This window comes from Sminthopsis crassicaudata, chromosome 4 (genome assembly GCF_048593235.1).
Source record: "Sminthopsis crassicaudata isolate SCR6 chromosome 4, ASM4859323v1, whole genome shotgun sequence".
Taxonomy (NCBI): Eukaryota; Metazoa; Chordata; class Mammalia; order Dasyuromorphia; family Dasyuridae; genus Sminthopsis; species Sminthopsis crassicaudata.
Genome location: NC_133620.1, coordinates 133,852,829 through 133,866,286, shown reverse-complemented (window position 1 = coordinate 133,866,286; position 13,458 = coordinate 133,852,829). Strand labels below are relative to the sequence as shown.

The window sequence follows — 13,458 nt, the reverse complement described above, 5'->3', positions numbered from 1 at the left end:
CTCAGCCCAGTGCCTGATCCTGGGGAGGTAATTGATTTGATTTGAATCTTATCATAGGTGGACCATAATTGGGTTATTAATGTGCATTCTCAATTTGGAGGCAAATCTCTCTTTATCCTGGGTCTTTCTTGATCACTTAATCCACCACCCTTGGTAAAATTTTGCAGGAATCAGCTGTTGCATGTGCCCTTGAAACACTACCAGGTGAACTGCTCTGATTGGCTGCTGAAAGTGATCTGTGGAGTGGTGGCCATCCGCACTGTGTATGCCTCCCATAAACAAGCCAAAGCTTGCCTCATCTCCCGGATCAGCTGCGAACGAGCTGGTGCCCGGTTTCACATCAGGGGAGTGAATGATGATGGACATGTGTCTAATTTTGTCGAGACAGAGCAGGTAAGTGACTGAACCGATTTGAGATGCCAAGTGATTCAGTGCTTCTTGAGTAAGAATGGATATGACTCACTCAGAGACTTTATCCATATTTTGTTACTGCACGAAGGAGTTCTTTAAGTATTTCTCCCCTACTCTGCTTTTATATTAATATAATTGAGATTCTTTGTGAAAGTCTGTTGCCTCTGGTTTGTGTTGTGTGCTACTTTTTGTTTCACTTTCTGGTTCATCTCTGAAGATGGAAAATGCATCCCTTAGATACCAAATGTTCCCTCTCCTTTTTTCTTTTCAAGTATAGTTCATACAGAACCTCTACTCTTGATTCTCAGCAGACTAGTTATGACTCTTGATGGAAGGAGACAAATGAACCAATTTGGTTTGGTACTGTTTTTTGAACAACAATGGATGGATAGATACATGGCAAGAAAAAAAAAAAAGACTCATTTTTATTGATTTTTTTTTTTTTTTTAAAGCTACATCCTAAAAGCAAATTATGGCAGTTGGGAGTTGTGGAATCTGAGAGTAAGGGAGCAGTTGGTTTCAATACCCATAGAATGGAACCATCTGTTTAATCTTTCATTGATTTTTCTTTTTTTATATTCTGTCCTCATTCCCAGGGATGCTGTTTACAACTTCTGCCTTTAGCTTGAAATCTGCAGGGTAAATCTTTAGAAGAAAATGCAAGATGGTGGCAAACTTAAAACAGAAAAGTTCTGATAAAATTCACAGGTAGAACATTGCCATGGGTGACAATATCCAGACACCTTATATTTATTTTGTGCCTGTGGGTGTTTTTATCGACTTTTCCCTTTTGTATCTTTGATTGAGTTACTTCTGAGGACTTTGGACAGTATGAGAACAGGGTCTATAAAAGGGAAAATAATTTGATTACTACACAAGAAGACAATTTCTTGTCAAGCTATCACTGCTTGTCTATAGGGCTTTTCTGATGAAGGGATTTGGAACAGATTTTGACTCCCAGCAGATTTAAGTAGCAACCATCTCAGAAAACAAGAATAGATGTGGGCTCTTGCTTTTAAATTTTATTTTATTTATTTTAAACTTTATTTTAGAAGCAAAGGAGGGGTAATGTGGCATAGTGTGGATAGATAGCTGCTCTTGGAATGAGGAAGATCTGGATTTGTGTTACCTTATTAAGTCTGACCTCTGTCAAATTTAGTCCTTGGTTTAAGACTAGCAGGATTCAATTCCTTTCAGGTTGACATTAATCAGTTAATTCTTTTGATCCAGTTCTATCAATTCTGAATGTATCTTATCAGTATTTTCATTCTCTCCTGTCTCTCCATCATTTCTATAGGGATATAATAAAGGATTTTATCAAATATGTTATTAAAACTCCTATTTACTGTCTTAACCCAATCCACATAGAGAAATCACACAACTATAGTGACTGGGGTCTATTGCCAATTAATGTTAAGTAATCTTACTTGTACCCTTACTGCTTTATGGTTTTCCTTTACTTTTTTTCTGACTACTTTACTTCCCACAAATGCTGTTTCAAATCTCTCCCTTTTTTCCTCAAGTTTCCTATAGCACCACTAGCTTCCCTCTCAACAGAAGACCTTAGCTCCTACTTTACTGAGAAACTAGAGACCATCTGTCATAAGCTCTCCTACCTGTTCTATACTCATAACTACTCTGAATTCTCTCTATTCTCTTTATTCTACCCTATTCTCTCTTTCTTTGTCTCAGTCTTTGAGAAATAGTTGGCCTTCCTCTTTGCCAAGAACAACCTCATATCCACTGGGAGCTTATCCCTTCATTTTCTCCTTGCTTTTCATCATGTCTACCCACAAATGTGCCCATTTCTCTCCCATTCTTAACCTTCATGGCCTATATATCTATATGACTTCCTTTCATTGTCAAACTCCTAGGAAATGTTATTTTCATGTGTTTGCTCCATACCCAGCTTTTCACCTGCCTTTTTCTGGCTTTTGATCCCACTATTTTACTGAAACAGCTGTTTCCATGGTTACCAGTAGTCTGTTAATTGCTAAATGCTATAGCCTTTTAGTCCTCCTCCTTTTCAAATTTTCTACAAGTTTTGCTACCTTTGACCACTCTTTTTTCTAGGCAAGCTATTCTCCCTCAGCTTTTGTGATTGATTTTCATCTTGTTATCTTTCTGTCTAACCATGGGTCCCTCATAGGTTTGTCCTGCCTCTCTTCTCCTTTTTCCTCTATTTCTCATTTATTTCATCAACCCCTGATTGGGTATCTCTGTGCAGAAGAAGTAATGTTATGAACTAGGCATGGGATTTCATTGATACAGAGAGCTGCTGATAAGAAAAGTTATCAATGCAGGCCAGCACCTAAGCTACAATCTAGTTTTAGAGAATTTCTCAATATATTTTTTTAATGGTACTTTTAATTTTAATTAATTTTTTTATTATAGCTTTTTATTTATAAGATATATGCATAGGTAATTTTTCAGCATTGACAATTGCAAAACCTTTTGTTCCAATCTTTCCCCTCCTTCCTCCCTCCCCCAGATGGCAGGTAGACCAATACATGTTAAATATGTTAAAATATATGTTAAATACAATATATGTATTCATATCCATACAGTTATTTTGCTACACAAGAAGAATCAGACTTTGAAGTAATGTACAATTAACCTGAGAAATAAAAAAATGCAAGCAGATAAAAATAGAAGGATTGGAAATGCTATGTAGTGGTTCACACTCATTTCCCAGAGTTCTTTCGGTGGGTGTGATTTGTTCTCTTCATTATTGAACAAATGTAACTGATTTGGTTCATCTCATTGCTGGAGAGGGCCACTTCCATCAGAATTGATCATCATACAGTATCATTGTTGACGTGTATAATGATCTCCTGGTTCTGCTCATTTCACTCAGCATCAGTTCATGTAAGTCTCTCCAGGCCTTTCTGAAATCATCCTGTTGGTCATTTCTTATAGAACAATAATATTCCATAACATTCATATACCATAATTTATTCAGCCATTCTCCAATTGATGGGCATCATGTACTTTCCAGTTTCTGGCCACTACAAAGAGGGTTACCACAAACATTCTTGCACATACTGGTCCCTTTTCCTCCTTCAAGATCTCTTTGGGATATAAGCCCAGTAGTAACACTGCTGGATCAAAGGGTATGTACAGTTTGTTAACTTTTTGAGCATAATTCCAGATTGCTCTCCAGAATGGCTGGATATATTCACAATTCCACCAACAATGCATCAGTGTCCCAGTTTTCCCACATCCCCTCCAACATTCACCATTATCTTTTCCTGTCATTCTAGCCAATCTGACAGGTGTGTAGTGGTATCTCAGAGTTGTCTTAATTTGCATTTCTCTGATTAATAATGACTTGGAGCATCTTTTCATATGGCTAGAAATAGTTTCAATTTCTTCATCTGAGAATTGTCTGTTCATAGCCTTTGACCATTTATCAATTAGAGAATGGTTTGATTTCTTATAAATTAGAGTCAATTCTCTATATAGTTTGGAAATGAGGCCTTTATCAGAACCTCTGACTGTAAAAATGTTTTCCCAGTTTATTGTTTCCCTTCTAATCTTGTCTGCATTAGTTTTGTTTGTACAAATCAGAATTTCTCAAGATTGAAAGGTTAAATAATTCATAATTAAAAAAAACAACAACAAAAACCTAACATTTATATGGGACAACTGAGTAGCAACAAAATGCTAATTCTGAAGTCAGGAAAGTTCATCTTCCTGAATTTGAATCTAACCTCAGACACTTTGTGTTAGTAGTTTGACTTTGGGTAATTCACTTAACCCTGTTTGCCTTAATTTCCTCCTCTGTGAAATGGGCTGGAGAAAGAAATGGCAAACCATTCCAGTATCTTTGACAGGAAAACCTCAAATGGGAAAGGATGTGTTTTGAAGAATAAAATGAAAAATGACTCAACAACAATAACGACATTTATGTAGTGCCACTTGTGTGCTTGTATTTTACAAACATTATCTCATTTGATTCTCACAACAACCTACTGTTATTATCCCCATTTTAAAGATGAGAAAACCAAGGCCCAGAAATGATTTGTCTATGATCATATGGCCATTAAATGTCAATGGTGGAACTTAAACTAGAGCTCCCGATTCTGAGACAGGCTTTTCCAGTCAGGGTGCCATGTTGCTTTTTGCATACCTGTATGTTTAATTCTGCTGTCTCTTCTGAGATCCAGGCCTGTTAGACATTTCCATCTGCCCCACCTAATTATTCCTCCTCCATTCCCATTTCTAATAAGGGTACTATCCTTCATGAGTCAAGTTATCCATAATTCTTCCTTTTCCCTCTCCCCATATTTAATATGTTGCAAAGTTTCTTCAGTTCTCCCTCTCCATCTATCTATTTCTTCATACACTCTATGATTCAGCCAAAGAGTTCTACTTTTATTTCCCCAAGCTTTATATTCCAATCTCTGGTCCTTAATCATTCAAGCATGCCTCTAAGACTACTTAGCTTCTTTCAACATTCCCTAGTCCTTAATGTTTTGTGCCATTTCAAACTATGCCTGTCCATCTATGTATTTTCCTTCTCCACTCCCTAATTGATAGAGTTTAAGATTTTAGGGCAGGAACTAGTTTCATTTTATATTTTTATATCTACTGCTTAACACAGAGTTGGCATTAATATGTGCTTCATTGAATTAAATTGAATTCTCCTGATCTATCAATCCAATGGGGAAGTTAGTCTAATACGATATGTTTTGGATGAAGTTATTATACAAACTGGCTCATGGTACTGGTGCTTCCCATGCCAGATATTTACAAACTATTAATAATACGTTTTAGAAGTTTTGCCAGGAATTGAAGCCATGCTTACAGGATCATAATCTGAAAATTCCATCATTTTCCCTTATAAGAAAAAAATCAGAATTTGAGAAAAATAAAACTATATTTGCCCAACTCTGGCCCTGGAGAATTCTCTCCCATTCTTCACTCTCTTTCTTGGAACAAGAGTGTCAAAGAAATAGCTTGCAACACTCTGAAGTGTCCAAACCAGATTAAATATAATTGGGAAATATTTAACAATTAATATAGATACAATATGGGTAATATTAATATGTGGTTTTCTAAGTCAACGTGTGGCCCACAGGGAACCTTATGTGTAGTTTAATGGCCCCCCATATTATTTTGAGTTTGACACTACTGTCTTAGAATATGGCCTAGACTGGAAGACATAACTTATTGGGAGTAGCTAGGTATGATTTCAGCATCTCTCTTCTCTTCTTTCAAACACTTTTGTCTTATAACTAAATTCCCAATCTAAAGCTCATTCTTCTTGGTAAAGAAAATAGAAATGGAATGAGACTTGAATGGTTTGGCCTTCTTTTTTGATTACCCTTTATTATTTTCTCTGAGTAGCATTTCTAGACCACTTTCCATCTTCCTCCCTATATAGTGCCTTTTTTAAAAATTATCATTAGCATTCTTTGGCAGAATGCCACACTAGATAGCATTCCTGATAACTGTTTTTATGGGATATTTGTTTTCATCCTCTTTTGTCTGCCTTCCTTCCACCTTCTGTATGTAGCTTTCTCTTCTCCCTCACTGGAATTATTTCTGGGTATATCATCTGAATTTTGTTCTTGAGAACATATCTCACTTGTGCCAGTTTTCTTTGTCAAATATTAGGCTCTGGGATCCTATATATTGGTACAAGATCTTATGAGCTCTTGGAAATTTGTTCTCTCCAACATTTGGATTATATGAAACTTGTATTCTTCTGTATTTTCAAAAAGCTGGGGGGGGGGGGAGAAGTTCTTCCTTTCCTCTTTCTTTCCAAGTCAGTGAGATTAGATGATCTTTTCCATTCCAGTATCTGGTCAACTTGTTATCTTTGGACATCTTTATTCCTAAGGGAATAAGCAAACAAGTAATTATGTAGATACCCATTCTAAATATTTATCAGAGAAACTTCCAGTTCTCTTGGCTCACTTCAGATTAATTTTTTTTTTTTATTTATCTTTTGGTAGTGTTATTTCTTTGGAATTTATATTTGAACAGGAAGGTGGGAATTTTTTTTTTTTTTTTTTTTTTTTTTTGCCAGTTATTGTCTGGGAGATGAAGCTAGATTTATATAGTTGATACAGGACAAAACCCTGTATTGTGATGTTGTTTACATTCACTTCTTTTGAACCATGTTTTCCAAATGGATTTCTGGAGAGTTCTTCAAGAAGTGATTGTAATTCTCTACCTCCTAGGTGTTACAAATGAGAGTCCTCTTGGGCATGGAGGCAAGTGCAGAGATCTGTTTTATGTCATGCTGTTGTATGGAAGAATTGGTTTTCCGGAGAGTAACAAATTGCATTCTGATTCCTAGCATCCCTCCTCTTTTCAGATGAAATTGCTGAAAATGCATATACACAACTGAGGTTGACTTTTCCAGGTAATTAAGTCACTACCCCCTCAATGATTCTTGACATTTTTAAGTGGGAGAAATGTCAGGCTTTGAAGTTTGCTCTGATTGTGGGGGCAGCCAGCCAAGCTAGCAGGTTGAAAGCAGTTGTTTGATTGGGAGGACCAATGCTGAGCCTGTGGTGGGAGGAAGGATTGCTGTCTGAGCTTCCTCTGCAGTAGCTGATGCCTCCCAGTCACCCAAGCTGGAAATCTAGTCATCTCTGATTCCTTCCTCTCGCTCCCCCCCACCTCTGGTCCTGTTGAGCAATGCCTCCCCTGAATTGGGATTGTGAAAGTGATTTTTTTAAAAACTCAAGTGTAGGACTTTCTGAAGAATTGATTTGTCTGATAAGGATTTCTCTATGGAAACTTCTGAAATACTTTTGGGTCATAATCTTCTTTTGCCCAAATTCTGCTTGGTTTTCTCATGAGCCATGGTGAATTTATATGCAGAGTCTGGCTTCAGATGACCCTCCCTTGAAAGTCCGCCAATTTTAGCATTTGGATTAATGGGTAGCAATTCATTTCCATTCATTCAGTCTCATTTATAATAATTATAGGGATGTATATTTCACTCACAATATTTTCTAACAAGTGGACTTGAAACTTCACAGTCATTTTCCATTTCTCCCTTTTTTCCCCCTTTGCATTTAAGCAATGATCAAGTCTTATCAATCCTTCTTCCACCATCTCTCACCTTGTCCTCTTCTCTCCACTTGAAAAGCCACTACCCTAGTCCTAGCCCTTATTACCTCATACTTATATTATTACTGTGATAACTTCCTAATTTGTCTCTCTGCTTATACAGTCTCTTTTTTCCAAAATATTTCTGCAAATGGATTCCTAACTTCTCTGCTTCCAGTCTCTCCTTTCCAATTCATTCCTGCAATAACTTTCTAAACTGTCTTTCTTTGTGTCTTTTCCCTTCTCCTAATTTATTTTTATCTTTTTTCCAAATACATGTAACCTAATCTGTCTTTCTTCTTCCAATCTCTCCTTTCCAATCCATTCCTGCAATAACTTCCTAATTTGTCTCTCTGCTTTCAGTCTCTCCTTTCCATTTCATTCTTTACAGATTTGCCAACATAATATTTTTAAAACATATGTCATTTCCTTAATCAAACATCTCTAGTGGTTCCCTGTTTTTCTCTAGGATAAAATAAAGACTCGTAAATCATAGTGCAATGAAGCCTTTTACAATTTGTCTCCAGTCTTCTTTTCCAGATTTGCATCCTATTACATTCCAACCTAATAATAATTGAATTTATGTAGCACTTAATCTCATTCTGTCATCTTTTCAACTTCTGCCTTAGTTCAACTTATCCACCTATTCCTGTCCCACTTTCTGTTCTCATCTCTGCCTGTTGAAATTCTCCTTCAAGACCCAGCTCAGGGACCACCTCCTCCATGTAGACTTTCCTGATTCACTCACATACCAAACCCAGGTGAAAGTCACCCCTCCATCCTTACATTTTCTTTGAAGTATTTTTTTGTCTGTCTCTTTTGCTCTTCTCCCACATTCTACCTGTACCATACATGGTTTAAGTATTGTCCGTTTTTCTCTGCCCTTTCCCCAGTCCATTGCCTAGCACATAGATGCTGCATAATAGTTATTGGGTAGAGAGGAGACCGAGAGGAAATGCTGTTGGCCTCCAGGAATTTGAGGAAAGTGTTTTGCTTCTCCTCTCTTGGGGCTGTTGAAAGGAACAAAGTGAAGACATTGAATTCAAAGACCTGGGCAGTCTCTATTTAGACCAACATTCATTAATCATTTGGAAGTGTAATTCCTGTAGTAAACTCATAGTACATGGCTGACTAATTGCCTGTGAGGTAATCTTTGGACCCAGTGACTAAATATAGGGGGATATATATTTACTTATTGTTATTTTTTTTTTTTTGAAAGTGGGATGAGGCATTTAATTGGTTAACATGCTCTCTCTTGAGTCTTTTCTTGCATATAAAAATACTTGGGCCTTCTGAAAAATAGAGGAATCTTTCCCCTGTTCATTTTCCTTAAGAGGAATAAACATTCAATTTCAGGACTCAACAGCTTGTGGCCTTCCTTCAGAGTTGTACCTTTTCAGCTCTGAAGTGAATCATATCTGGTGGGCTGGTTTGCAACTATGACTCACTCTGTAGACATGAAATGGAAGAAAAAACCCTCAGCCTACTAAAAAAAAATAGAGCTAAACATGAGGCTTGTTTGGGTTTTAAAGATAAAGTTCTTGATTAATCTTAGGGGCTCAAGGGTCACAGTGATATCTTAAGATTTGCAGATCAGAAAAGAAAGATTTCAAAGACCTCACTCTCTGGGATGTCAAAATTATGTAAAAATCTTTCTTTAAAATTCACCTTAATTTATGATGCAGGGAGGAGGTAGTGATTCCTTTTTAATGTTGTTCTGTTCTGTTCTCTTTTCTGCAATTCTGGGTGTGAAGCTAATGAAGAAAAAAATACAAAACTTTTTTTTTTTTCTTGGAGGAAGTCAAACTCTTCTGATTGTATTCTTTAGCAAGTGGCATTTCCGTAGATCTTGCCACCTGTAAGGAAATTAACTGACATTCAGCTAATTTATTTTTGTTCTCTTTACTTCCCAATCCCTCATATCACCCCCTAGTAGAGTAAAAAGAGCTGTTAGAACAACAGTAAAAGTAAGATTTTCTTTTTGAGCCATAATTTTGGGTCCTCAATTTATTCCTTCCTTTTAGCGTCTGAAACATTTATGAATATATTTTTTAAAACTATGTGTCCCTATATTCTTGTCTGCAACAATAAATATAAATTTAAAATAATTACAAATAAATTATAAATATGTTGAGCATTTTGAGACCTTTTCAAATTTTAATGTAAGTAAAAAAAAATCTTTGTTCTATTATATAGAATTTAAGGGAATAATTTTGTGCATGCCATTAACAGGGATTTACTTGGGGAAGACTAATTTAATTTTTAAAAAATCTATACTGCTTGCTTTTTGGCTAGTGTTCATCAGTCACTATCCCCCTGAAATAGCTCAAATTTTCCCTACAGATACATGATAGCATTCAAAGAGGTACAATCACCAACACTGTAGTATGAATTGAAGGCCCCCTTACTTAATAAATCTTTTTCCCTTCAGTACCCGGCTATGACTTTGTCTTTCTCTGGAACACCTTATTAAATAACAAATCAGCAATTAAAAATACCCTAATAATCAGGGACCATCTCTTGATTAGATAAAGAAATAGTCCTTTTGAAAATAAAAGTGGAAGACATTGCTGATAAGGTATAGGCTATGAAAATGAGTCAGCCTTACTCTGGGGGAGCCCTGTGGTCAGCCTGCAGGCTTAAGCTTTAGATAGCATATTTTTCACCCTTTTCCTCAGTTTTGCTAAGACTGTCCCAGTCCATTGTTGGAGGCAGAGAAAGACTATTAGCAAATTTCATCAGAGTCTGAATTTTTCTCCTTGAGAAGGGTGATAATTGATTAGCACAAAATCCTGTGCTTCATTGAGACCCGTAGTGATGCAAAAATGCTGCCCAGAAGAGGGATATAGGGTTTGTCATTTACCCGCCCTTGAGAAGTTTAAGCAATTAGTGACCAATGACATAAATAAGGAGAGGCAATGTGGTAGAGATAGAGATCTGGCTTCAGAATAAAGAAGTGTCCTGGTTTCAAGTTCAGCCTCAGGTGCCAAATGTGGCTCAGATCTGCTTTGGAATGAGTTTCCTTAATGAGAGTTCCCTTGTTAAGCTGTTTCAGTTGTGTCTCTTGATGATCCCATTTGGGGTTTTCTGAGGAAAAGGAACTAGAATGGTTTGCCATGTCCTCCTCCATATCTTTTGACAGGTCAGGAAACTGAGGCACACAGGATCAAGTGACTTGGCCAGGATCACACAGCTAGTGTCTGGGGCCAGATTTGAATTCAGGAAGAGAGTTTCCTCCTTCAAAATATATGTGATATACTCATAAATCTAGAAGTGGAAGGGACTTTAGAGGATATTAACTAATAAAGTTAAGATTTCTCCCTGTTCCAAATACTAGCAAATTTGCTTTAAGCAAAGTGCTTCCCACCTGAAAGAGTGTCAGGCGGAGGGCCCAGATACCAGGTGCAAATAATTCCCAGAGTCCAGGGAAACTATACCGTCTAATTTTCAAGTCTTCCACTGAGAGCAATTACTAATGCATGGGTGATCTGAGCATGGTCTAGCTCTCCATGGAAAGCCACAGTGTAAGGTAGCACAGCGGGTAAGAAGAAATGGAAAAGACTCACCGCATTACTCCGGCCGGTGCCCTGCCAAGGCAGGCTCCGGTTACCTAGATAAAAGGCAGAGAATCCGATGGAGCTTGGCAACCTTTTCCCTTGTGCTTTTCAGGGCTGTACTTGTTGTCCTTAATCTTCTTGTTCATTCCATATAATCTGGAGATGATGTACTGTAGAATGGTCATGTGGGGGGAAAGTATTCTGTTTCCAATTATTAGCCTAGAAGTGCCTTCTGGAAATCTCACTGTGACGGGCAAATAAGCTGATATGTCTAGATAAGTATAGATGTAAACACAGATATAGACACATATATGTATATATAAAAAGAAAGAGAGACAGAAGAGAGAGAATACAGTATTTATATTAACTCTGTATTTGTATGGCCTTTTTCATCTATGATATTTATCTTATATTTGCACATATATAATATGTATATATAATATAGTTAACACTGTAACATAACTATAATATATATCATGTATTACATGTGATTTAATTTATAGATCAGATATGTGAATGTGATATCTATGCTATGTATAATATATTTAAGAATAAGGCTACATAAGCTAGATATACCAAGTATAGAGAGCTATTTGTCAAGGGTCCTTCTCTACCTGTGAAATTATATAATATCCTTATGTGACATAGTGTGATATAGATATATGTATGTATCTGTGACATGTGATAAAGATACTTATTTGTATGTGTGATGTAGAACATGTTGGATGTATTATAAATGATTCAACGATATAAAGACTGAGTATATTAACAATATTTAGATAAATAATATATTTCTAACATGTTATATATTATAAATATAAATAATAGATATTTTAATGTATGTTTATATATGTATATATTTAATATTTTAGATAGAAAAGGGCCACCTAGCTGTAGACTTCCTGTAGTCATCTGCAGTAGACTTTCTTAGCCTTCTTTTTGTTGGTAGTGTGGTACCAACTCCTTTTCAGAAAAATGTTTTTAAATGGTTCAAGTAAAATACTAGGATTATAAAGGAAATCAACTGTTGAAATAGAGTTATCAAAAATATTTTAAAAAACAAGTTCACAGACACTAGGTTAAGAATCTTCCATCTAGACCTTTGCTTTTTGGATATGACTTGTTTTAAAAATATTTTATTTGTCCCCTTTTCAAAATACCTCTCTATTAAGGGGATAGGGATAAAGGTTTTAAGAACTGGAAGAGTTCTCAAGAGACATCTTGATTTTACACACACATACCCCTATTTGCGTCTAATGGTAGCCATGGGTGGGGAGGAAGGGAAAAAAAGAAATTTATATCTTAATTTTGTTGTGTATTTGAGAGGAATTTGAAAGTTGTGCATAGATTTGCAGTTTCATATACAATCAACTTTTTATTGTACTATGTCATGGAAATGCTTATTTTATTCTATGAGTTAAAAATTTAAAAAATGTTTAAAAGACATTTTATTCCCTTTTATACAGTTTTATATAGAAAAGATTCCCTTTTATATTGCCAAGGTAAAAATAAAGGCTTGAAAGGAATTTCTTTAGCATATTATTTAATTAATTTATTATTTAAATCACTTATAAATATTTAACAAATATTTAATTTAATATAAATATTTAATAAATGTCATTTATTAAAATGAAACAAATATTGCTTCCATTTCTAAAACAATGAAACTTATTACAGAAATTTTCAGGAGGTTATTTGTACTACAATCAGTGGAGGCAATTGGATGAGAAGCAGGGAACAATGGTTTTTAGAACCTGAATACCAATTGGAATCTTCCTCTGGAGTCATAACCTAAGGGAGGCTATTTGTTAGAGTTTGGAGCCCTGCTCTTGAGAGAGGCTCCACTAGGAGGCAAATTGAAAGCAAGCAAGCTACCTTTTTGGCCCTTTCTGAGCCAGGGTGTTAGGGCAAGGAACCAGCGGAGCTCTGTCAGACTAGACTGTGCCGAAATCAGCTGCTTGTTCATCTCTCAGGTTTCATGTCTCAAGCTGAAGTATCTGGTTGCGGAGCCCTGGGATGTTCAGTTTCATTGAAGAATATCTTTCTCTTTCTGTTTTCTTGTGGCTATAGACGATTTACATGGATGATGGCGTGTCGTCTTTTGTCCAGATCAGAGGCTCAGTTCCATTGTTTTGGGAGCAACCAGGACTTCAGGTAAGTAATGAGGCAGTTTTTTGGTACTTCATTTTATCTGCCCTTTCATCTAACCTGTTTACTTTTCTAACAAACCAAAAAACCCTTTGGTATCATCATTTCTTACTTTTCTCTTGATCTAAAATGTCTCTGAGTCAGTGTATTGAATTAAATTTTTCTTGGATCTATAAAAGATTGCAGACACAAAAATATATATATATAGTCCATGCACGTAAATGTCTATATGAAAGAATTGCTCCATAATTCCTTATTACAAAATGTGCTT

General features: G+C 36.1%; 1 protein-coding gene across 3 annotated transcripts in view; it reads left to right on the top strand.

Annotated features, from left to right (window-relative positions):
• SYNJ2 (synaptojanin 2) overlaps positions 1-13,458 on the top strand; it is a 130,857-nt gene that overhangs the window by 52,156 nt on the left and 65,243 nt on the right. For all 3 annotated transcript variants that reach the window (XM_074309431.1, XM_074309430.1, XM_074309432.1), the window contains exons 4-5: positions 168-393; positions 13,110-13,193. In XM_074309431.1, coding sequence (XP_074165532.1) covers positions 168-393; positions 13,110-13,193 — 310 coding nt within the window. The remainder of the gene's footprint in view (positions 1-167; positions 394-13,109; positions 13,194-13,458) is intronic.